Source organism: Pteropus medius, unplaced genomic scaffold (genome assembly GCF_902729225.1).
Source record: "Pteropus medius unplaced genomic scaffold, Ma_sr-lr_union100, whole genome shotgun sequence".
NCBI lineage: Eukaryota > Metazoa > Chordata > Mammalia > Chiroptera > Pteropodidae > Pteropus > Pteropus medius.
The window spans coordinates 122,163-144,907 of record NW_024353905.1 but is presented as its reverse complement, the minus strand read 5'-3'; the positions used below and the strand labels follow the sequence as shown (position 1 = coordinate 144,907).

The 22,745-nt window shown below is 47.4% G+C and overlaps 1 protein-coding gene across 11 annotated transcripts in view; it reads left to right on the top strand.

Moving 5' to 3' along the window:
* Positions 1-8,148: 8,148 nt before the first annotated feature.
* The window catches only part of KDM5C (lysine demethylase 5C), a 32,164-nt gene continuing 17,567 nt past the window's right edge, over positions 8,149-22,745 (top strand). For 2 of the 11 annotated variants that reach the window (XM_039851465.1, XM_039851459.1), the window contains exons 1-12: positions 8,400-8,856; positions 12,687-12,764; positions 15,347-15,469; positions 15,780-15,950; positions 16,450-16,584; positions 17,277-17,400; positions 17,511-17,692; positions 18,717-18,875; positions 20,652-20,771; positions 20,903-21,061; positions 21,685-21,866; positions 21,952-22,114. In XM_039851465.1, coding sequence (XP_039707399.1) covers positions 8,707-8,856; positions 12,687-12,764; positions 15,347-15,469; positions 15,780-15,950; positions 16,450-16,584; positions 17,277-17,400; positions 17,511-17,692; positions 18,717-18,875; positions 20,652-20,771; positions 20,903-21,061; positions 21,685-21,866; positions 21,952-22,114 — 1,746 coding nt within the window. In that variant the 5' untranslated portion in view covers positions 8,400-8,706. Of the gene's footprint in view, positions 8,857-9,767; positions 9,891-12,686; positions 12,765-15,346; positions 15,470-15,779; positions 15,951-16,449; positions 16,585-17,276; positions 17,401-17,510; positions 17,693-18,716; positions 18,876-20,651; positions 20,772-20,902; positions 21,062-21,684; positions 21,867-21,951; positions 22,115-22,745 lie in introns of those variants that run through there. The other 9 variants (XM_039851461.1, XM_039851458.1, XM_039851468.1 and 6 more) reach the window with 7 other exon arrangements.

Genomic DNA, 22,745 nt, shown 5'->3' with positions numbered 1-22,745 from the left:
CCTCCCCCCCGCCCACTTCCTCCTTGCCTTGGGAGTCCTCCTCTGACCCCCAACAGTTGCCACGGGGTTTCCTTCCAGATTCGAGGACCCTTGCCACCTGGACACAGGGCTCTCTAGCTCTGGGGAATGGTGATCGGAGATCCTTGCCCTCTTTCTCCTCTCTTTCTCCTCCCTCCTTTTCCCCACTGGAGGTCTCGCTGGGTGGCCTCAGACCTCTGGGCCAGTGGGAGCTCCCTGTCATCTGGCTGGTAGGGAGGGGCAGGTGTCAGGAGGGGTGAGGGTGAAGGCTCCCCCAGTGCACCTCTGGCCTCATGGGGCCAGGAGGAAGCTCCACAGAGTTGTGGCCAAACCTCAGCAGGCTTGGCCCTCTCTCCGACCTCAGGGCCTGGCCACACACTTCCATGCGTCTCTCCATCTGCCAGAGGACATGAACTGTCAGTACACTTGGTTAGTAGGCCCCCACTTATGCTGGCCCCCAGATGGGGCAGTGCTTCCTCTCCAGAGCCAGTCTGTGCCCCAGCCCAGACCTCTTCAGCTTCAGGACCTTGCCTCTCCTTGCAACGTTCTTATCCTGATCAAAGTCCAGATGGGTTTGGGGTGGGGGTGGGGGGCTCAGGTCTGGGATGAGAAGGGCACTGCCCTCCCTCACCCATATTGCATGCCCCCCCATTCCCTTATACCTACTCCACCTACAACTGAAGACAATGCACTTTACAGATATCAACCACACACACTTCGCTGGGGCAGGGCACCCAGCATTAGTCCTGAAGAGAGAGGCTCCCAGAGGGCCACCATTAGCCCAAGATGAACTTCCCGAGTCAGAGATTGAAGCCATCAGAGCAGGGGCTAGGAGCCAGGATGCCTGAGTCCTTCTGTCCATCGAAATCTCCACTGTCTCTCCAGCCCCCTTTACAGCCCTGTTTATTTATTATAAATATATTTTTTACAAGCCCCAGCTCCTCTTGCCCCACATATCCAACTCTTTTCTCAGCTCCCGCCTTCTTCTCCCCTCTCCACCATGGGCTACAGTACAGACAGATAGACTCTGGCTGTATGAAGGGTCAGGGACCGTGGGGCCTGGGAGTGGGGGAGGGTGGCAGTGGGAGGGGATATATGGAGAAGAGCTGGGGTTCAGGCATTGTCTTTTTTCCTCCTTGTATATAAGAATGTATATTTGATGCCTCATAAAAGACCTTGTGCTCACCTCCTGCCTCTGCCTCCTCCTTATGCCCCCTCCCCCACAGTGGAGCCTTTGGAGAGAGAGGCCTTAGCCCTGGGAGGTGAGACACTAATGGGAGAAGCTGCAGTAACGGGGTGGGTGAGATGCTTCTGTTGGGTGGGAGGTGGAGACGAGGAAGATTTTCCTGTCTCATTTTATTATAACAGTCCAAGTGACAGAGTAGCGAAGCTCTGGGCTATGGAGTTGATCCAGTTCAAATCCTGGGGGTTTTCCTTGCTAGGCGTGTACACTTGGGAGACACCCTCTCTGAGTCTCAGTTTCCTCAGTTTGAAACTTGGGGTGACACATGGAGGTAACAAATGTCAAGCAGCCAGCATGGAGTAGGGGCTCAGCAAGTTAGTTTCCTTCTCTTCCGTTCATTGGTTGGATACTGCCTTCTGCTTTGGTGATGCCTATTCTCACCCTTCCTGTGACTGGCCTGGCTTTGCCCTGGAGGCCTCTCCCCTCCCCATAGCTGGCCACCTTTCTGTCCTTGAGGGGGTTGGTCACCTGGGCCAGGAAGCCAGGGGCTAGATACATTATAAGAGCTCCGTATATATACTTAGGATGTTAGATAACAAATAGCTGGACTCCCTTTAGTTTACCGAGGAAGAGATAGGCCCAGAGAGGGAAAGGATCTTTCCCAAGGCCACACAGCAATTCAGGATGGGGGTTCCTGACTTTTAGGCCAGGCCCCTTTCCAGTACCCCAAACTGCCTTTCTGTGAAACTCCAGCACTGTTGATTATGTCCTGGGTCTCGGCAGAGCCATGGAGGAATGGGACAGAGCAATGGCTCTTGTTTAAGGTCAGCAGGGTCCCCAGAAGCAGCAGTCGGTAAATATTTTTGGCGCTGCCTTAGAGTCTGGAATGGCCTCTAAGAGGGCATGATTTGGATGGCCCCACTCTTTAGCATCTTAGACCGATGCCTTTGTTTTCTTCCTCATATGTACATTTAAGCAAAAGCAGCAGTTGGAGTCATCTAAGCATTTGATGCCTCCTCGAGGACCAGACCTAGGGGTTTGAAGAGCTTAGAGCTAGAGGGTCAGGAATCAAGTCCAGTCAGCAATTTTTTTGTTTGTTTCTTCCCTGGTGGACCAAGCTGTACTGCCTTTGGTCACTCCCCCTTCTCCCACCTTCAGTTCGATGCTGGTTTTGTCTTCCCAAAGCTGTGTTTCAGCACTTAAATCCTGGCTCAGTCACAGACTTGACTGTGTTGCCTTTGGCAGGTTACCTAGCCCCTAAGAGCTTGGTCTTTTCCTCTGTAAAACAGGGATAATAATCTTGCAGGGAAATTGTTAATAGCTGCATGTGAAATGTCTACCTTCTGCCAGACACACAGTAAGTTGTTTTCAACCACCTACAGAAACAAGTGCAAACTCCTTGTCTTGACATTAGATGTTATGCACCGTGTGGCCCCAGCCGATCTCTGTAGTCTTAACTCTCATTCCTTGCCCACACTTTGGCCATCCACTCACTGTTCCCTGAAAAGGCCGATGTGTAATTTCCAAACTCAGTACAGTTGACCCTTGAACGACATGGGTTTGAACTGCACAGGTCCATTTATATGCAGATATCCACATTGTTTCAAGCATCAACTGTATTTTACCTGTGCCTTCCCCTCTGCCAGACGTGCTGTTCCCCAACATCCCTGGTGAAGATTTTCTCACTTTTGTGAGATGGGGTTAAAAGACTCATCCCTCACAGAATGTGCCCTTATGTCATTTTCTACCTTCCCCACCAGGCTATACGTGGCTCAAGAGTGACACTGGTTTGAATCATCTCTGTTCAGAGCATTGCCCAGCACAGTGCTTGGTAGAGCACAGATGACACTAAAATTTGGCTGATTTGAATGAATAGTTCTTTCTAAGCTAAATCTTAGAGTAAGTTATCTTCGGTTGATTTATTGATTGATGCACCTGTGTGCCAAGCTTATGGGCCCCTCTGGGACCTTCTCATGCTTCCTTTAGCTCTTTCCAGTGTTCTACTCTTCATCATTGCAGTCCCAGCACTGGGCTGTCCCTGCCCCACCTTCCCCCTCTCACCAACCAGACTTTAGGGGGGTAGTTTAGCTCCTCACCTCTCCATTTTTCCGAGGACCTAAAAATAAGAAGCCCATTGGTTGTTTTCATATCGAAGATTCTACTTCCAGTCTCTTTAGGGATGAGGATGGGGAAGGACAACACATAACAAAGGACAAAGGTCCTGGAATCTCACAGAATTCTTATCTTCGTCCTAGACCAGTGCTGTCCAATAGGTCTTTCTGTGATGGTGAAAATGTCCTGTAACTACGCTGTCCAATACAGCAACCGCTATCCACATGTGGCTACTCGAAACGTGGCTAGTGATACTGAGGAACCGAATTTTTACATTTAAATTTAAATAGCCACATGTGGTAGTGGCTATCATATTGGATAGTGCAGGACAAGACCTTCAGTAATGGACAGCCTGGTGGGAATATGTCAGTACAATATAATAAGTACAGGCCCGGGAGAAAACACACGGCATGCATGGGGGCCCAAAGAAGGAGAAAACCCAGCTTGGAGTGGGGTGGGGTGGGTCAGGGAAGGGTTTCTGGAACTTCCCCTTTCACCGAGTCTTGAAAGGTGAGTAGGAATTGGCCTGGTAAAGAAGGGCATTTATCAGAGGGAGCAGCATATGAAAAGGCCTCAGGCGTGCAAGTCTGCAATGTGTTTGTGGAATAATGAAAAAGGAACTGGAGAGGGCAGCCTGGGAGTGACAGCATGGAGGTGGGCAGTCCATGTATCCTCATTCCTCTGTTGCCAGTAGGTTTGCTCACTCAGGCCTCAGTAGGAGGTAAAGTAAGATCAGGTGATACATTGGGCTACATAGTGTCTCCACTGTAAAGTTACTATTTTTCCCTTTGTAATTAATGAGTATCTTTTGGAGAGATACACTGAAATAATGTAAATATCCTGTTACTCCTCAAATTTCCACCCACCAGTTTTAGCATCACTGATGATTCTCCAGGTAGCTAAATGGTGATTTTCAAATGTCATCATTCTTTCGACATGAATTAGCTGGCTTTCCAGTGTAAGGGAGAGCTTTTTCTTCTCCCACATTTATTTATTTATATCCTCGTGGACTCATGGTTGTTTATTTTATTCAATGGGCTATAACACATTCATATCATTCTTTATTTTGACATTCCAAATGCTGCAGATTTGGCCATCCAGAGGCCCTCTAAGCTGGCTCCTGTGTCCTTCTGGCAGGTCTCCATCTTTCTTTGAGCACTTCTTTGTTTTCTGGCACCACAGATGCTCCAGGCACATCTTGTACTTTCTCTGCTCTAGCCCTGGAATCAGCCATTTTTTCCAAGAAAATGGCTGATTCTGAAAATGGTTCTTTCTGGTTGAGAATGACACTTAGGAACCAAGATTTAGGCACTAGGTGTTACAGCTGCTTTAAGAGTTTGCTTTTTTTATTTGAAAAATTTTGAACATTTACTGATGATTTTCTAACTCATTTAATGAAAAGCTTTTCCTTTCCCTTTCCCTCATTTTATTTATTTATATCAGTGTGGAGTTATGGATTTTTATTTTATTCAATGAGTTATAATCCACTACTATCATAAATCATTTGGAATTATTATTTTGAATATCTTTTTATTGTTATATGTATGTATTAAGCACATAATATATATCTAAATTTCTCTCTATATACATATACATACATATATATATATACACATATATATAATCTCCATGAGCTCACACAGATACTTTGGTACCTTGAGGAGGCTCTTTTAATAATCCAGGCTGGAGATAGTAAATGGCTCCCACAGGGAGTAGAAGATTAGAAAATGACATAGGAGGAGGAAATGGATTCCAGGGCTCTTTAGGAGTCAGAATTCACTGCTTATATCTACTTCAGAACTGGAAGGGACCCTATTTTACAATTCAAAAAAGTGAGGCACAAAGTCACACTTATCCAGTTCATACAGAAAACATGGATGGGGTGAGTGTGGTCAAGAGCCCAGCCGAGCCTTCCAATCACTGCTCTGCACCAGCTCCAAGCCAGACCCTCTATTCCAGGTGGGTGCCTGAGGCCAACCTAGCCCCTGGTCCAGGGTGAGCTCCCTGATGCTTCCCAATTCTTAACCCTGCAGTGCCCAGACTCAAGTTTGTCCTCAGCAAGATCCAAACTTGGAAAAGGAACTCTTTTCTTGAGCACTTTACTATGTGTGTGTGGTGGTGGTGGGGGCGGGGGGCACCATCTGAGACTTTTACAGGCAGAATCGTATGGCAGTCAGACAGACCTTGGGTTGAATTCTGGCTCTGCCACTTACTATCCATGTGACGGGTAAGTTTATACTTCTCAGAGCTTCAGTCTCCTCATCTGTAAAACACATATAACAATACCTATTTAATAGCACCTGGCCCTTAATGAATGGAAGTCATCATTATCTCCGATCTTCTTAACTACCCCGTGAAGAAGGGATTATAGCAGCTCATTGGATAAATGAGAAAGTCAAGGCTCAGGGGGATGAGGTACTTGGCAGATCTCAGTGGGTGAATGTCAGCTTCAAGGGACCATGTCTGTCTTGGTCACCATTACATTCCCAGGGCCCAGAAAAATACCTGGTACATAGTAGGAATTTAATAAATATTTCTGAATGAATGAATGGGATCTGACTGGCTTCAAAGACTCTGCAATTTCCATTTGCACTTCCAGGACGGTTGGGGAATGTCTGGGTTAAGGACCTCAGAGAAGGCTATGGGAAGCCTAGGCTGAGCTGAGCCCCGCCCCCCCCAAACCTGGTCTTTCGACTCCTGATTCATGCTCTTTGTCCTTCACTGAGCTGCCTCCAGATGGAAAGGCCAAACTTCCTTCAGCCTAAGATTTGGCATATTCTCCCACCTTCTTCATTCTCCTCTCCCTTCTCCTGCCTAGTTCTATTCCCAGTGAAAGCAAAGAGAGGAAGAACACTTGACCAAGAATCAGCACTTCCTGTGTAACAGTGGGCAAGTTTTTCAATGTTTCTGGAACATGGTTCCTCATCTACAGAATGGGTAAATTGACCTACATCTTTCCCAAAACCATTGCAAAGATTAAGGGAAATAATTGGTATGAAAGAACTATGTGGACTGTTCAGTGCTTACACATGTGAGAAGCTAGGGATTTTACTGTTATTAGCATCACCCTGCCTAGCTTTATTTCTCATTCAGACAGTTCAGTTGGGTCATTTACCTGTGTTTCTGGTAGAGAGGTGCTGAGGTTTCCCCTGACACCTAGAAAACTAGACAGGAGATGTCACTTACTATTTGTATTACTTGAGACAAATTTTTTTCACAAGCCAAGTAGGGATAAAGATTCCAAAAATTGAAGGTAATATAAGAATTCGGGTGATGAAAATATGAAATCACTAGGCACAAAGCCTGGTATAAAAGAGATTCTTAATGACATCTGACATATTGGTTGCTGACTCTCAAGAATAAAAATAAGTTAACACATACTGAGGGCCTTCTATGTGGCAAGTACTGTACAGCAGCCTTGCAAAGTAGGTATTATCATTCTTCATTTGTTTCAGAAGTTGGGACTTGCCCAAGGTCACATAATTAGAAAATGGAAGAGCTGGCAGGACTAGAAGTCAGGCCTGTCTGACCCCAGGGTGTAAGCTCCTACCAGTGTGCCCTGTACCTGCAGATAGGCTGTCCTTAGCTCAGTCCTAAAGCAGGCAGGATGATGTACCTGACTGTGATTAGGAACAATTAACAAAGGAATGACACTCTCTACCCACTTCAAACAAATTTGAGCATGTAGCAGATGTTTAATATACACAGAAAATGTTTGCAAAGAGTGTATATTATTTTCAGTCAATATATACTAAGGCTGCTCAAAAATATACTTTCCTTTTTCTACTGTTTACTCAACATTAATTTACTGCTTACCATGCCAAGTGTTAAGGATGTATAAGGCCACATGGTCCGTGCCTTAAGGAATTCAGTCTGATGGGGAAACACAAAATAAGCACTTAATCAGCATGTACACAAGTACTCTCATATGTGCACAGCAGGTGTTCAAACTGTATGCTATAGGCCCACAACTGTTGAATAATATAGATGATCCTCCAATGTATTAGATGCCTGATGTATGGGCAAAGTACTGGTTTGAGAATCCAAGTAGTTGCGATAAACCTATTCGGAAACTGCTCAACAAACATGTACACAATAGGAGTAGATGTACCCATAGTAGGTACTCAAATGCACATGACAGGGCTATACACAATAAATACAATCCACATACACAGATATTTGATAAGTACACTGTAGACTCACAAATGGGCAAAGTCATACGATAGGCACTGATAGGTGATAAATCTGCTGTTGCTAAACATTCAATAGTTAAAATATATATGTAGGCTTATTTTGTAGGACTATATGCCACAAGTATGCACACAATAAAAGTGCACACAGAAAAGTTTAAAGTGTTCATTAAAATGCTGACTGACAATGACTTTGGGGGGATAAGAATGATAGCCCCATCTCTGAGAGTCCTCTAGCGTAACCTTGGAGGAAATAAATATTTTCTTCCTTCCTTGGGACCCAGGATTCTAAAAATCCATAATCTCCGTGGAGTGAGCAGCTTCCTGCCTTCCTTCTTTCAAAACCCCAGAAGTGTCAGCGCCTAGAGTTGTAAGCTCCTTACGTCACCCCCAACCTGCCTGCTAGCAGAAGGGGTCGCTAGATATCAGGCACCAGAAGCCGCCTTTTGTCACCACACCGGAAAGACCCGGGAGGAGAGAATGTTGGGGCGGGGCTCCCGCCAGGGTTGAGGTCATCGGGCGGGGGGTGGAGGGGTGGGGGGAGGTGCCAGTTTCGTCCTACCGCCCACCAACGCCTGCTCCTCTTCCGGTCTGTCTCCAAAACGCGCATGCGCACCACTGGCCTTTAAACGTGCACCGCTGGTCCATCCGGAAAAAGGATCCGGCATTTTAATTACAGTTTTGCTCCTCCGCCACTGAGGCGGACTACTTGCTCTCAGTCTAGGAGCTACTTTTGAGTTCCCGCTTCTAATTAGGGAACCCACGCCTGCTGATTCTGCTCTGTCCTCACGAGATGAAGGCTTCTTAGGGCTCGGCCTCACACAAGATATACGAGGCTCGGAGGAACACTCCGCGGAGGGATCCGGTTTGTTGTGGTGAGGGGAGTGGGGGACGCTGACAAACCAAGATGGCGGCGGCAGCGATGAAGGCCGCGGCAGTTGGGAGGTAACTGTGGTGGTGAAGGCTGCGGGTGCTGGGGGGCAGCGTCAGAGTTCGGAAGGAACAGAGCAGGACGAAGAGGCGGCAGCGTCAGCGTCAGCCTGTGCCTCTCAGAGCGCGACAGCCAACACGCCCCCCTGGCCCTCGGCGGGCGGCGGTCGCCCCGCTTAGGGCCTAGTCGCCGAGCAGTGCCTCGGTTTCATACAGTGGCGTCCGCCATGAGTCCTTAAGGGCGGTCCGAGCCCTCCAGTCCTAGGGCCCACCATGGAGCCGGGGTCTGACGACTTTCTCCCGCCGCCGGAATGCCCGGTGTTCGAACCTAGCTGGGCCGAGTTCCGAGACCCTCTTGGCTACATCGCGAAAATCAGGCCCATCGCCGAGAAGTCGGGCATTTGCAAGATCCGCCCACCCGCGGTAAGGCCCGGGGCCGGTGGTCGCCGGCGGTTGCCGGCGGCGAGGCCGGGGATTAGGAACTAGGGTAGACGGCGGGGGAGTCTGGGGCGGAGGGCACCTCGAGATGTGGTGAAATGGGGTGGCTGGGACCGTCGTGGCTGCGGCGCGGGGTCAGAGAAAGGGTGCTGGGCCAGGGGTCCTCGTGCTGTGAGACCCCCCAAGTGACCTGGGCTCAGAGATCCACCCTGACTTCCACCTCGCATTTCAGAATCACTCCTGGTAAGGGTCCAGACCCGGATACCTAGTGAGTCGGGGAGAGCTCACAGAGAGGCACCCGCACGCTCTTAGTTCCCCCGGACCACCCATGTCAAGGCTGCTCTAAATAAGACCATTTTCCCATCCACTGTCATCACTTAAGTCAGATGGCGTCCTTTAGTGGAAAGATCACAGCCCTGAAAGTAGACAGACCTGAGTTTAAAATGCCGCTCCGCAGCTTCCCAGCTGTGTGACCTTGGACAAGTAGCATAGTCTCTCCGAGCTTCTGAAATGAGTCCCAGGAATGGTTATTTCAAAAATTGGATTAAATTAGGTAGCGTCTATGTGTAGTAGGCACTAGATAAGTGGTAATTACTGTGACTGCGAAGGTGTTTGATGTGGTCATTGCTTTGCTCCTATGTGAATTGACTCATATTTACTCACACCCTGTCTGGCCAATCCATCTATGATAATATCCTGGCCTGGTACATCAGTCAGGAAATCATTCTCACAGCGACTGCTCTATTTGGCTCCCCTGAGAGGGGTTCAGGGAATTGTCCCCTTCTTTTCCTAGTTGAAGTCAGTATCTGGGCCTTTCCTGCACATCACCCCTCCCCAGACTTGACTTCTATGGAGGCTTAGACCAGTCACCTTGGTGGGGTATGAGTCCTCCTCAGAGGATTTCTACTCTGCTCTGTCCCAGGATGTAGGAGGTCCAAGAGGATAGGGTATTCTTGGATTCCCAGAAACAGAATGGAGCTATGGAAGTCTGCCTCCTTTGGAACACTTGATTCCCAGAGGTCAGTGACAAAGGGCATATCTTTACTCCTAGGCCTGGCTTCAGGCCAGGAGAAGGCCCCCAAGGGCTAGGATAGGCTGGCATGGAGAAGAAATGATATGTGTATTTAGTCACCACCTGGGATTACAAGGGCAGGAATTGAGTTTGCCTGGAACAGGGTGTTTTTGAGTTGGTGTCTCTGGCCGAAACGGAATGAGAAACCTCACTGCCACCTGAGGAGGGCACCGCAGGCCTTCTTATTCAACTTGGTGCTTTCTGGTGCTCTGCCACAGATCTAGGCTGGTTTCAAATGGATCCTCTGGGTGGTGTTGGGTAAGCTAATTTCTTCCTTGTTGGAGCCTGGCCACAGATCTCTGAGGTATCCCTGTCCATGGTAAGGGAGTGGTAGTGGGTAGTGAGAGGTCAGGAAGGCTAGCAGAAAGGAGAAGCCGGAGTCTGGGCAGCCTCGAGGAGACAATATCTGACAAAAGGAGGTGGTTGAGGCCTGAATTTCTGTTTTTCTACTTGGATTTATCTGGGCAGGCTGGCCTTGTACAGATGTTGTTACCTTTCCTTGGGAGACCAGGAAGGGGAAAAGTGACATCTCCCTAGTGTGTATGACATGCAGGGGGCCGTCCTTTGTTATGCTTCTCTTCTCTACCTCAACAGTGTGCTTCTCTTTAATTCAGGAGACCTGGCTGTCTGGTGTGGTTCTGTTTTTTTGTTTTTTTGTTTTTTGTTTTTTTCTTCCTCCTGTAGGGCTGCTCCTTGGCTGCCTTTAGGTAGCCAGGCCTCCTGGCTGGAATTTGAAGCACTCACCCAAGTAGTGCTTGGTTCCAGGGTGGGAACCTCTGTATAGGTGGGTGCTTGAAAATGGAAGTTTGCCTGAGGAAGGGCAATTTGGGTTCTGAATTGCTAGACAGGCGACTGCTATTCTTGGGTAACGATGGGTGAGAAGAGAGTGTTGGTACCCTGGAGTAGACCCAGGGGAGCTTGCAAGGACCTTCTTCCTCCATCAGGTAGCCAACCTTTTTAGCACCATCCTGATAGTACTGATGTACTGAGCGTTCAGCATACAGGAATGTGGGACTTTTAGGCAGCATGAGGGAGCGCACAGGTTCCAGGTAGAGCTGGGCAAGAAGGTTTGCTGGACCTTCCCCAGCTATCTGTTATACCCACAGCTCCTTCTGCTCTAGGATTCTGGTTCTGCCATTTCCTGTCAGGTTGCTTAATGTTGCAGTTGTTCTTATCTAGAACTTAATTCAGCAGGAAAGAGGGGTGCCTGGAATTTGGGATTTGAGCACCTTTCTACCTAGGTTACCTGCACTGAGGGAAATGCCCTACTAATAGGAGGCAGGAGGGCATGAGAAGCTTGTCTGGGCTTGAGCTGTAACATTTTAGTCTTTTTTATTTTTTTGCTCCCGCTTCACCGAGCCCCAGGTGTTTGCTCTCTCTTTGGAGGGTGGGGGAAGTATGTGTGGTTGCAAGTTTGAGTTCTCTGGCCCTTTTCTAAAAATGTGCATGCAAATTTTAGGCCTATTGTATTTTTCTTTTTTTACTGTCCTCCCCTCTGCTGCCCCTCTCATGCACGTATGAACATTGGTAGCCTGGTGTAGTGCAAAGAACCTTGGACTGGCAGTCAGAAGACATGAGTTCTAATCTTGGCTCTACCACTAACAGCATGCAATGTTAGAGAAATCACATTTCTTCTTTGGGCCTCACTTTCCCCATTTGTAAAATGAGGGCATTAGTCTAGGTTATTGTGGATTTTTTTCACCACCCCAGCAGGAGCCAGGGCTCTGGGGACGAGAGAACTGCATGAGAGGAGAGGTTTTGTGGAGGAGGGCATTGGGGAGGAGGCGCTCCATAGCCATCCTTTGGGCAGGACACAACAAAATCCAGCTTGGCAGGGCAGAGTCTTCCCTCAAACCTCCCTTTCTTTGCCACCATAGTTGAGCATCCCAGCGCTTACACCCTTCCACCCCCACCAGCAGAGCTTCCTCCCCTCCCTCTTCCTATACTGGGCAGGTGTTTGAGAGAGGGCCCACAGGAGCCTTATAGACTATGTGAATGATGCAGATTCTTCTTCCTATTCCTTGCTCTTTCCTGCATTGTCTATCTCAGGTCCTTTAAACTGAGATAACAGACATTAAAGGCCCAGATTTTTAAATCCTGCCATAATCAGAGCTGAGCTACCCTGCATGTGTATTGGGTGGTGGAGTCATCTTTAGATGTCAAGTCTTAATGATGGCACCCTTTGAATAATATTTTCATTTGAAAACCAGTTCAGTTTTCCATATTGGTCTTGTGAGGAAGCCAAGGCAAGCATTCATATTCCCACCTTACAGATGAGAAAACAGGTTCAGGAAAGTAAAATCCCATATAGCTTGTAAGTAGTGGAGCTAGAACATGAACCCAGGTCTTCTGTGTGCTTTCGAGTACTTCCAGACTGTGTGTCCTACAGTACATGCCTAGGGGATGAAGGGTTAATGTGAGTGTAGAGAAAGTTTGGGGGTCATCTGTTTTGGGGCTCATCTCTCTATTTCCTGAAGTCCTAGCACTTTACTGTTGAGGGGTACTTGGGAGGAGTTTCCCAGGGCTTGCGCATGCGGCACTGGGTATGTATTTGAGGGGCTGCTAAGGCCCTGTTGTGAGTTCTGTGTGTGGTACAGTGGGTTGGGTATTTGCCAGGTTGAAAGGTCTGGGGGAGGCTAGAGATTTGGGAAGGTGGGAATGGGATGCTGAACTGCTTTTGGTGTTCTCTGGCCTTGCACTCTGCTGGAATAACCCAAGTCCCTTTCCCCTCTGTACCCCTCAGGACTGGCAGCCACCCTTTGCTGTAGAAGTGGACAACTTCAGATTTACTCCCCGAATCCAGAGGCTGAATGAACTAGAGGTGAGAAGATTAACAGCTGGTGGTGGGGTTGGGAGAATGGTTACCTGAACTCTGACCCCTCTTCCCTCATACCTTCTCTGGCTAAGATACACTAATGACTAGGCCTTTATTCTGCCTTCTGTGAAGTTGCATGGAGGAAGCTTTAGGGCTCTGAATATAACCAAGAGCGGGGGCATTTAGCATTTCTGATGTGGTAGCCCAAAGGCTGGAGCTGTCCCTTTCCCACAAAGGTTTGCTACTTCTAAAGCTCCCCTATCAACTAACCTACCCTACCTGGCTCAACGAAAGAGAAGTGTGGGGCTGGCTTGAGGCCCTTTCTTGCTTGGCCAGGTGAGTGTGGCCTCATTATCCAATTCATCCACAGCCCTGTGCTTCCTGCATTCTTTCCATGGTGCTTGGTGAGGTGAATGGGTAGGTCTGTGTGGAGGCTGGAATGGTTACATACTTGGGCAGAGGGTCAGGCAGGTAGACTTTTCCTTCTCCCTTTTGTTCTGTATAGGAAGTCCAGGCCCTTTGCATAGGTCGGTGAGGTTTTCCACTAAGGGCTTGAGAATGTCCAGGGGTAATGAGAATGGGTGCTCTGAAGCCAGTTCCAGGTAAGATCCTGGAATTCCCCATGGAAGATGTAAGTTAGACGTATGCTACCATTCCTCTCCCTCATTATTATGTATCCACAAGCCTTACTAGGTATTCTGGGGGGTGGGGGGAATGTTAGGCACAGCCAAGTACCCATGACCTAAAAACGCTTATTTGTCTTCTAGACCAGCGGTCCCTGACCTTTTTGGCACCAGGGACTGGTTTTAATGCCTGATGATATGAGGTGGAGCTGAGGCCGTGATGCTAGCGCTAGGGAGTGGCTACAAAAGTAGATGAAGCTTTGCTCACTCACTCACCGCTCACCTCCTGCTATGAGGCCCAGTTCCTGACAGGCCGTAGACTAGTACCAGTCTATGGCCTCGGGGTTGGGGACACCTGTTCTAGACCACAGTGCCTCAACCTTGGCACTGTTGACATGTTGGCCCAGATAATTTTTTGTCACGAAGGGCTGTCCTGTGTATTGCAGGATGTTCATCGGCATCTCTGGCTTCTACCGAATTTAATGCCAGTAGTACCCTTTTGTAGTTATGGTAACCAGAAATATCTCTAGGCATTGCTGCATGTCCCTTGGGGGGGCAGAATTGCCCCTCATTGAGAATCACTGTCCTAGGGTCAGTCTAGGTGCTGTTGAGATCAGAGCAAAAATCATCTCTTGTAAGGGGTACAAGATCCTAGAGAAATAGATCTGACCAGATCTTTTGGGGTACAGCTAGAGCAAGGTGTTGCCTAGTATGGGACAGGTTTTCTAGAAAGATGTACTGCCTAATGAGGGGGGAGCAAGGATGAGGTCAAGTTTGGAATACTAACTTGTTGAGATGGAGTAGAATTCCTGGCCCCTTAGGGGTTCTCATAGCTAAGGAGCCATAGGTTGTTTCTTTCTACAAATAGACCTTAGTTTTCTTCATCTATGAAATAGAAAGACCTGTACCCATTCCCCCTAATAGGATCAGAGCAAGGTAGTGAATGGTAGCGACTTATTTAGTTCTCCCTAGAATCAGGCTCTCTCACCAGGGTGAGGTGATTATAGACTTGGGGCCTTGTGGATCTCTTCTTGGGTCACTGAGATTTTTAGGGAAGCATGGTACATGCTTTATTCATAGGATCCTTGGCCCGCATCAGGTCCTGGACCGGCCAGGTGCTAGTGCTGCTTTGGTACACCATCTCTTAGTTCTTTAGGCCTTCGGCTGCCATGGAACAAAGTTTTGTGGTGCACAAGAAGAGATGAATATGCTCTTTTGGAGCCTTCATTCTCTGAAACATGCCTAGAGCTTAAATAAAATTCTGGGGTTTCCAGAAGGCCTTCATTGTTCCTCTCATAAGTCCATCTTTCTGGGGTAAGTGGACTGGGCAGTTGTTTTATTTCCCTTTCATAATCAGAAAACAGGTCCAGAGAGCAAAACTGATTTGTTTTAGGCTATATAGCAAATTAGCAGAGGAAAAGCTGAAACATGTTATTTGACATTCAGTTACCTTTTTTCAATTGAATAAATTTGACCTATAATATTGTGTAAGTTATATAGCATATTATTTTGATACATTTATGTTATAATATGAATGCTGATGTAGCAATATATGTATATTCATGTACATACACACAACACATTCACATTGTATGAGTATAGTCTCATATTCATTATACTGACATTCAAATCTCTTGGGACCTGCTGCGTGACTGAGGAAACAGAGGTTTTCTATAAAAGAGATGCCACTCATCCAGCCCTGTCAGGGAGATTGAGAAAGAGTGTATGTAAAGCTTTGGCTATTGTGACCCGACCCTCTCCATTTTGGGACCTTGGGCTTATCTACTAGAAGGTGGCAGAGATGAGAGAGAAGTGGGCTAAGCACTTTCTAGAGTTTGAGATCCAGTTCATTGGGAGAGGCCCTGGGTAGTGGGCTGCTCTGTACCCTATCCCTTCCCCTATGATTAGGCCAGAAGACAGAGGTCAGGTAGAAGGGTCAGCCTCTTTGAACCATTTCTTTTTCAGGCCCAGACACGAGTGAAACTGAACTATTTGGACCAGATTGCCAAATTCTGGGAAATCCAGGGCTCCTCCTTAAAGATTCCCAATGTCGAACGGCGGATCTTAGACCTCTACAGCCTCAGCAAAGTAAGAACAGGTTTTTCTCAAACCCCTCCCTACCCCAGACCTTAATACCTTTGTTACTTTGGGGGCTCCCTTGGTTTGGATATTGGATCTCTAGGCTGCAGTGTGCACTACAGCCTGGTAGCACACAAGCTGTCATCAGTACTTCTGGGCATCTCTTGGCTACAGTTTGAGTCTACGTGGTGGTGGTAGGAGGAGGGGGTAGCCCCCAGTGCAGTGATGGGCTAGTTGTCCTTACTGCCCTTCCTGCAGGCCTCCTCCATCAGGTACATACACACAGCGCATCCACATCCCTTCCTGCTTGTCCTTGCAGATCGTGGTGGAGGAAGGTGGCTATGAAGCCATCTGCAAGGACCGTCGGTGGGCCCGGGTGGCCCAGCGCCTCAACTACCCACCAGGCAAAAACATTGGCTCCCTGCTACGTTCCCACTATGAACGCATCGTTTACCCCTATGAGATGTACCAGTCTGGAGCCAACCTGGTGGTAAGGATGCCAGGCCGGTGTAAAAGGAGGCTTCAACACTTGCTCTTAATGAAACTAGAGACCTGGGAGCTAGACTCCACCCTTTTCTAGTGGTGCTCATTCTCTTCCCACACTACCCAGGGTCAGAGATTCTGGAGTTACCTGTAGGGTCAGCCTACTCTCTGTTATGTGACAAGGTTTTAACTGATAGAGAAATTCAGAGGAGGGAGAAATCTTTTGGACTGGAGAGGTCTTGGAGGAGATGGAGTCTGATTTAGTTGGGGAGATTGTTGTAGGGAGGTGGTTGGAAGGAGAAATGGCATAAGCAAAGGCATGAAAAGAATTCCCAAAGTGTGTGCTGGTGTCAGTGGTAAAGATCAGTTGAGCAGAGCTTGTTGGTGTGGGTCAGGGAGGTGCAACCACAGTTTTGGTTCCACCTGGTAAAGGTAGAGGGAAGTCTTTGCCCTTTGTTGGGGGTTGAGGTCCTAAGCCCTGACCCTTAGCCCTCACTTGTTCCCAGCAGTGCAACACACGTCCATTTGATAATGAAGAAAAGGACAAGGAATACAAACCCCACAGCATCCCTCTTCGACAATCTGTGCAGCCTTCCAAGTTCAACAGCTATGGTCGGCGGGCCAAGAGACTGCAGCCTGATGTGAGTCCTTCTTTTGACTTAGGGCTTTAGGGGTGGAGAGAGTCCTCTTTCGCCTTCTGGCCAAGGCTCTTTTCCCTGTTCCACACTCCCTTTTCTCATTTCTCTAGTTCTGAACAGTAGTATGCCTCTCCGAATTCACTCCTCTTTACTCCACTCTCAGCTGAGCTTCTGAGCTGGGTCTTGACCTGTTATACAGTATCTTTTTTATGTTTGTCCTTTTTTCCTGACTCACTCTGCTCATAGGGGTAGAACTGTTCTTTCTCCTTATACCTATAACCTAGCTTCAGGCAGAAGTTTATGTGCCAGGCATTCTTCTAGATACTGTCTCTGGGCTTACTAAAGCATGTAATTTAGCACATCATAGTAGTCACTGCCAGTTAGTAGTAGTGCCAGATCCTGTTAGATTTCTTTATGTTGTTCCCCAAACCCCTTGTAACTCTAACATAGGAGTTAATGTTCACGATTTTACAGTTGGGAAAATTGGGATCCTGTCTTAATTCATTTCCAAGAGAGAGCTGAGGAGGGAGCTCATTTACCTCCAGTCTCTAAAAAGCAGCTCTGAATTCTTGCCCTGGCCTGCCCATGCCTCAGCCCCTGGCATAAGTTCAGGTGATATATAGTCTAACCTGTTCTTTTAGGATGGAGCAGTCTGCCTCAGGTAGCATTCTTGATTCATTTCCCTTTTCTTCTAGCCCGAACCCACAGAAGAAGACATTGAAAAGAATCCGGAGCTGAAGAAGCTACAGATCTATGGGGCAGGCCCCAAAATGATGGGCCTGGGCCTCATGGCCAAGGATAAGACTCTGCGGAAGAAAGGTGAGTCCTGATAGGCTGGGGCAGTATTAAGGATGGTCTCACCTGGGGAAAGGAGTTGGGGCCCTGACTGTTCTAGACCTATACTTTAGAGCTGTTCTGCTCTCTCCCAGATAAGGAAGGGCCTGAGTGTCCCCCCACCGTGGTGGTGAAGGAGGATTCAGGTGGGGATGTGAAGGTGGAGTCAGCCTCACCCAGGACCTTCCTGGAGAGCAAGGAGGAGCTGAGTCACAGCCCAGAGCCCTGCACCAAGATGACCATGAGGCTGCGGAGGAACCACAGCAATGCCCAGTTTGTAAGGACCCAGCCCTGACTTCCTATTGCTCTGCTTCTCATCCCTTCAAGGAGCATTTCCCCAGCATGGCACTGGACCAGGTTGCATTAAGCAGAAAAGTGGGCCTGGTGGGCCCTGCCCTCAGGTAGCTCACTTAATTGGGGAAACAAGGCCAAGTCACATGGAACAAAGAACAAGAAAGGGTGATCAAGTACTGTCAACATGAAGTGCTGGAAGGGTCCAGAGAAGGAGACTCCCTCTCCATTGCTTCAGGATAAAGGCTAAGCTCCTCATTACCATGCATGATCCAGTCCCTGCTGACCTCTAGCCTCATTCCCCAGCACTGCCCACCTCACTCCTCTGCTATAGCCACACTGAACTACTTGTAGGTATGTTTGTTTTTTCCCCTGAGATGTGCCATGCTCTTTCTTTTGTCATCCTTTGCACATGCTGTTTTTTTCTGCGTAGAAGAATTTCCCCCTGTGCTCTGCCCCATTGCAGTTTACTTTCAGATTTCAGTTTCAAGTGTTAATCTTTTCAGTGAAGTCCTTCCCCAAGGCTGTCTCTCCTTATCTCTAGCAGATCTGAGTGCTTCCTTCTCTAGGCTCTCATAGTACCCTTTATGGGCCGCTATTGGCAGTTTCCGCACTGCCCTTTAATTTTTATAAACACGTGTTTGGAGTACTATATGCCTTTAGAAGGCAAATGCCATATCATCACTGTACCGCAGAGTCTAGCATACTGTTGAACACATAAGTGTTCAGTAAGTGTTTATCGAATGAATAAAAATAGGGGATTCAAGATTGAATGATAAAGACTCTGCTCTCACAGCTCTACCAGTTTATTTGGGGAGATAGTACGTGCATGCATTTAAACTCCAGACCTAGTATGACTAGCCTGTACAGGGCTGTGAATGATCCGGCCAGCAAGCACTATAGGTGTCTCATGGAGAGCTCTGTGGACCTGGTTCCTTTCTGGAGGAGTCTGCTTAATGAAAACTAGACGGGGCTTTGGTGGGTGAACTATTGCCTTCCTCCCCTGGCAGATCGAGTCATATGTATGCCGGATGTGTTCTCGCGGGGATGAGGACGACAAACTTCTGCTTTGTGATGGCTGTGATGACAACTACCACATCTTTTGCCTGCTGCCTCCTCTCCCTGAGATTCCTAAGGGTGTCTGGCGATGCCCAAAGTGTGTCATGGCGGTAAGGCCTTCTCAGCCCCAGTCCATGTCTACCTCATAGGGTATCTTATCTTCCTTCATTCTGGCCTTATTGAGAGCAGCCTCCTAGTCTAGCCAGTCTGATGTTTTGGGTTCCTGGGCCGGGGATAGGCTGAGCAGTGCTTTGGGAAAAAGAGGAGGAGGAGACTCAGCCTTTGCTTGTATACTCCGGGAGATCCCAGACCACCTGGGGAGGTGAGAGTCCTGATTAGACAGGTTGTACGTGATAACATATAATCAAATGCTAAATTGTATGTTAGAAACGCGGAGGTGTAGAAGTTCTGAGGAGAAGAAAGTGACTAAGAGTAGGTGTCAGGATTGAGATTTGGAGGACAGGACTATGAAAAAGTAATTGTTCTTTTGATTTCCAAGTTTTCTATTTGGGTTTTTTTGTTTGTTTGTTTGTTTGTTTTCCAAAAAGTTTGGAAAATAGACAAATTACCTATCATCTCTCCACCTAGAGACAACCATTATTAGTTGTCTGGCATATTTTCTTCTCATCTTTTTATTTTTGTACATATAGAACTGTCTAACAGATTTGGGATCTTAATGTATGTTTTCATTTGTTGTAATCATTTTTCTAAATTATTAAATATACTCATGGGTATGATTTGTTTTTCTCGTAGGGGTCCATCATGTGGGTATAATATTTATTTCGTTGTTTTCCTTCTGTTATGATAATTAAATTGGTTTGCAGTTATGTAGACTTTGCTAGAAGAGGTGGGCAAGTGTTCTAGGCTGGGGGATGGAGGGAACAAGGAACAAGGGTATATGGAGAGGATGTACCTAGTGCAAGAGAGGCAGTAAGGAGAGCAGCTGAAACAGCAGTGAGAGCTAAGAGGCCTGCGAAGTCTGCCGGGTTCGTTCCATAAGCTTCCTACCTTCATCCAAATTCTGGGTGCTCATCTATATTTCCCTCTAGGTTCCTGGAGAACAGATGTTGATAGTCACTCTTGCCTTATCTTAGGATTTCAACTGTGGTTACAGAGACCAAGAATGCATGCTCACACACACGTACACACACATACACACAGACATGAGGAAAGAGACCAGGGCAATGCATCACGAATGGCTTTGGTAATGGTGGAGATTCCTTTGGGGAGGAGTTTAGATACCAGTGGTATCATAGACAACGAAGACGATCAGCTCTACTTGGCTTTCTAAGTGATTGTGGATCCAGTGGACCAGATTGACATTTATTTTTCAGACATGAGCAGAGTGTGTGTCTGACTCTGGGGTATGTACAGTTCTCAGCTAAAGCCATGGATGTAGCTACAAAGTGAGGTTGACCCACATCCAGTCCTCTGAGACAATTTCAAGAACAGGAACAGTGTAGCATATGGCACTGTAGAAGCTAGTGCCTTTGCCATCCACCAAGCTACTATAATATTCACTGCCATTTTCCCAAACCTGTAGTTCCAGCTTCCCTAAGCACCCTGTAGAAACTCACATTTTAGCTTGGGAGAAAAAATGGTGGCAGAAGAGCATAGGATAGCAATTTAAGTCAGAGCCCATAGTTTAGATAGTAAAGTCTTAAAGAGAAGACCAAAAGTATGGTAGCATACATGGGAATGAAAAGACTAATCTGAAGTTTTAGGAGAAAAAGGTGGAGCTATTAAATGAAGCCTGCCTCAGGGGCCTTGAATGCAGATCTAGGGCTATTCTCCTTCCCTACTCCTACCCATATTCCAGCTCCGCTTTTGAGGCTTCTCTGCCTCTTTGCCTCTGCCTTGGTGACATGTTCTCCTTTGGGTTTCAGGAGTGTAAACGCCCCCCTGAAGCCTTTGGCTTTGAGCAGGCTACCCGGGAATACACTCTGCAGAGCTTTGGCGAGATGGCCGACTCCTTTAAAGCTGATTACTTCAACATGCCCGTGCACGTAGGTGATGGAGGTCTGGGGTAGTGTCAGGGCTAGGGTCATAGGTGTTGGTGCCTGATAATCTTAGCTCTCCTGGGTTAATGGGGCCAGGATATGATGGGCCACAGTCATTCACTACTCCTGTTCCCCAGATGGTACCCACGGAACTCGTGGAGAAGGAGTTTTGGCGGCTGGTAAACAGCATTGAGGAAGATGTGACTGTTGAGTATGGGGCTGACATCCATTCCAAAGAATTTGGCAGCGGTTTCCCCGTCAGTGACAGTAAGCGGCACCTAACCCCTGAGGAGGAGGTAAGTGGATGATTCATGATTATATGTCAGCTGTGTGAGCTTAGGCAAGTCATTTAGTGTCTAAAAGACTCAGTGGCTCTGTAAGATACAGATTTTTATGCCTGCCTTTTGTGGTTGCTGTGAGCTTTAGATAAGATGATACGTATATAATGAACACAGCCTAGTACTGGCATGTCATCTCCAACCATGAGACTGGCTTTTTCCTTGTTTGCAGAATGGGGATAGTGTCTACCTTACAAATTTGTTAGAAGTAGTAAATGAGAATATGTATGAAATGCCTGGCAGCGTGCCTGGCTCATTCATGAGAAGTTCAGGGACTGGGCTGATATGTGCAGGAAAAAATGAGGGCCCAGGTCTGCCTCAAGGGAAGGGTGCATTTTGGTCCAGAACAAGGACTTTTTACTTGCAGGTATTTTGGTCGCTGAGTATATCTATCAACCTCCCCAAAGTTGAATTTAATTGAAATTTTGTGTGTATATATTTTGTGGAAAGAATACCTATAATATTTCTTAGCTGTTTCAAAAAGGTCTGCTACCTCAAAGTTAAGTAAGGTTTTTTGGGCTAAAGATCTCAGTTCTTTAGCATAACCTTCATCCCCTTTCTATAAATACTTGACCTGACAGGAGTATGCCACCAGTGGATGGAACCTCAATGTGATGCCAGTGTTGGAGCAGTCTGTATTGTGCCACATCAATGCGGACATCTCTGGCATGAAGGTGCCCTGGCTCTATGTGGGCATGGTCTTCTCAGCCTTTTGCTGGCATATTGAGGATCACTGGAGTTACTCTATTAACTACCTCCACTGGTGAGTGGGGCCTTGGGGAGCCAGGGTGAACTCTCTCAGGACCACAGGTGTGACCATTCTATGTGTCCCCTTTCCACTTGGACAGGGGTGAGCCGAAGACTTGGTATGGGGTGCCCTCACTTGCAGCAGAACATTTGGAGGAGGTGATGAAGAAGCTGACACCTGAGCTCTTTGATAGCCAGCCTGACCTCCTGCACCAGCTTGTCACCCTCATGAACCCCAACACCCTCATGTCCCATGGCGTGCCGGTGAGTGCCCAAGAAACAGACAAGGGGTAGGAATGATTTAGTGATGCCCTTTGTGGTGGTGGTGATCATCTGCAATCTACCCCTGCCCCTTTCTCATTCTGTTCTGTCCTGATTGGGCTATCAGTTTGAGGAGACTAATAGCAACCCAAAATAATAGTGGTTAGATATACAATGTGATGGCGAGCCTTCTGGGCCATGTGTTTGAGGGCAACTCCTTAGAGATGGCTTCTCATCACATCTACATTCCAGCCAGTAGAAGAGGGAAATGAGGGAAGGATAGGTTGGACAAGTCTCCTTACTTTTAAGAACACACATTATTTCCATCCATCTCCTGTAAGTCACAACTTTAGTCGCATGGTCACATTAGCTGCAAGGAAAACTGATTTTTGTTCTGGATGGTCATGTACCAGCTACAAATCGGAGGTTATGTTATTGTGAAAGAAGGTGAGAAAGAGTTATTAGGACAACAAGCGGTCTCTGTCATATTTTAACCCTTCTTGGAGCAGTGGGTCAGTCTTTTTACTTATTTAACAGGTCAGAGGTTCAATGGTGGTAATTATTTTGCAATATATAAGTATCAAATCAACATGTTTTACACCTTAAACTTAAAATATCTCAATAAAGCTGGGGG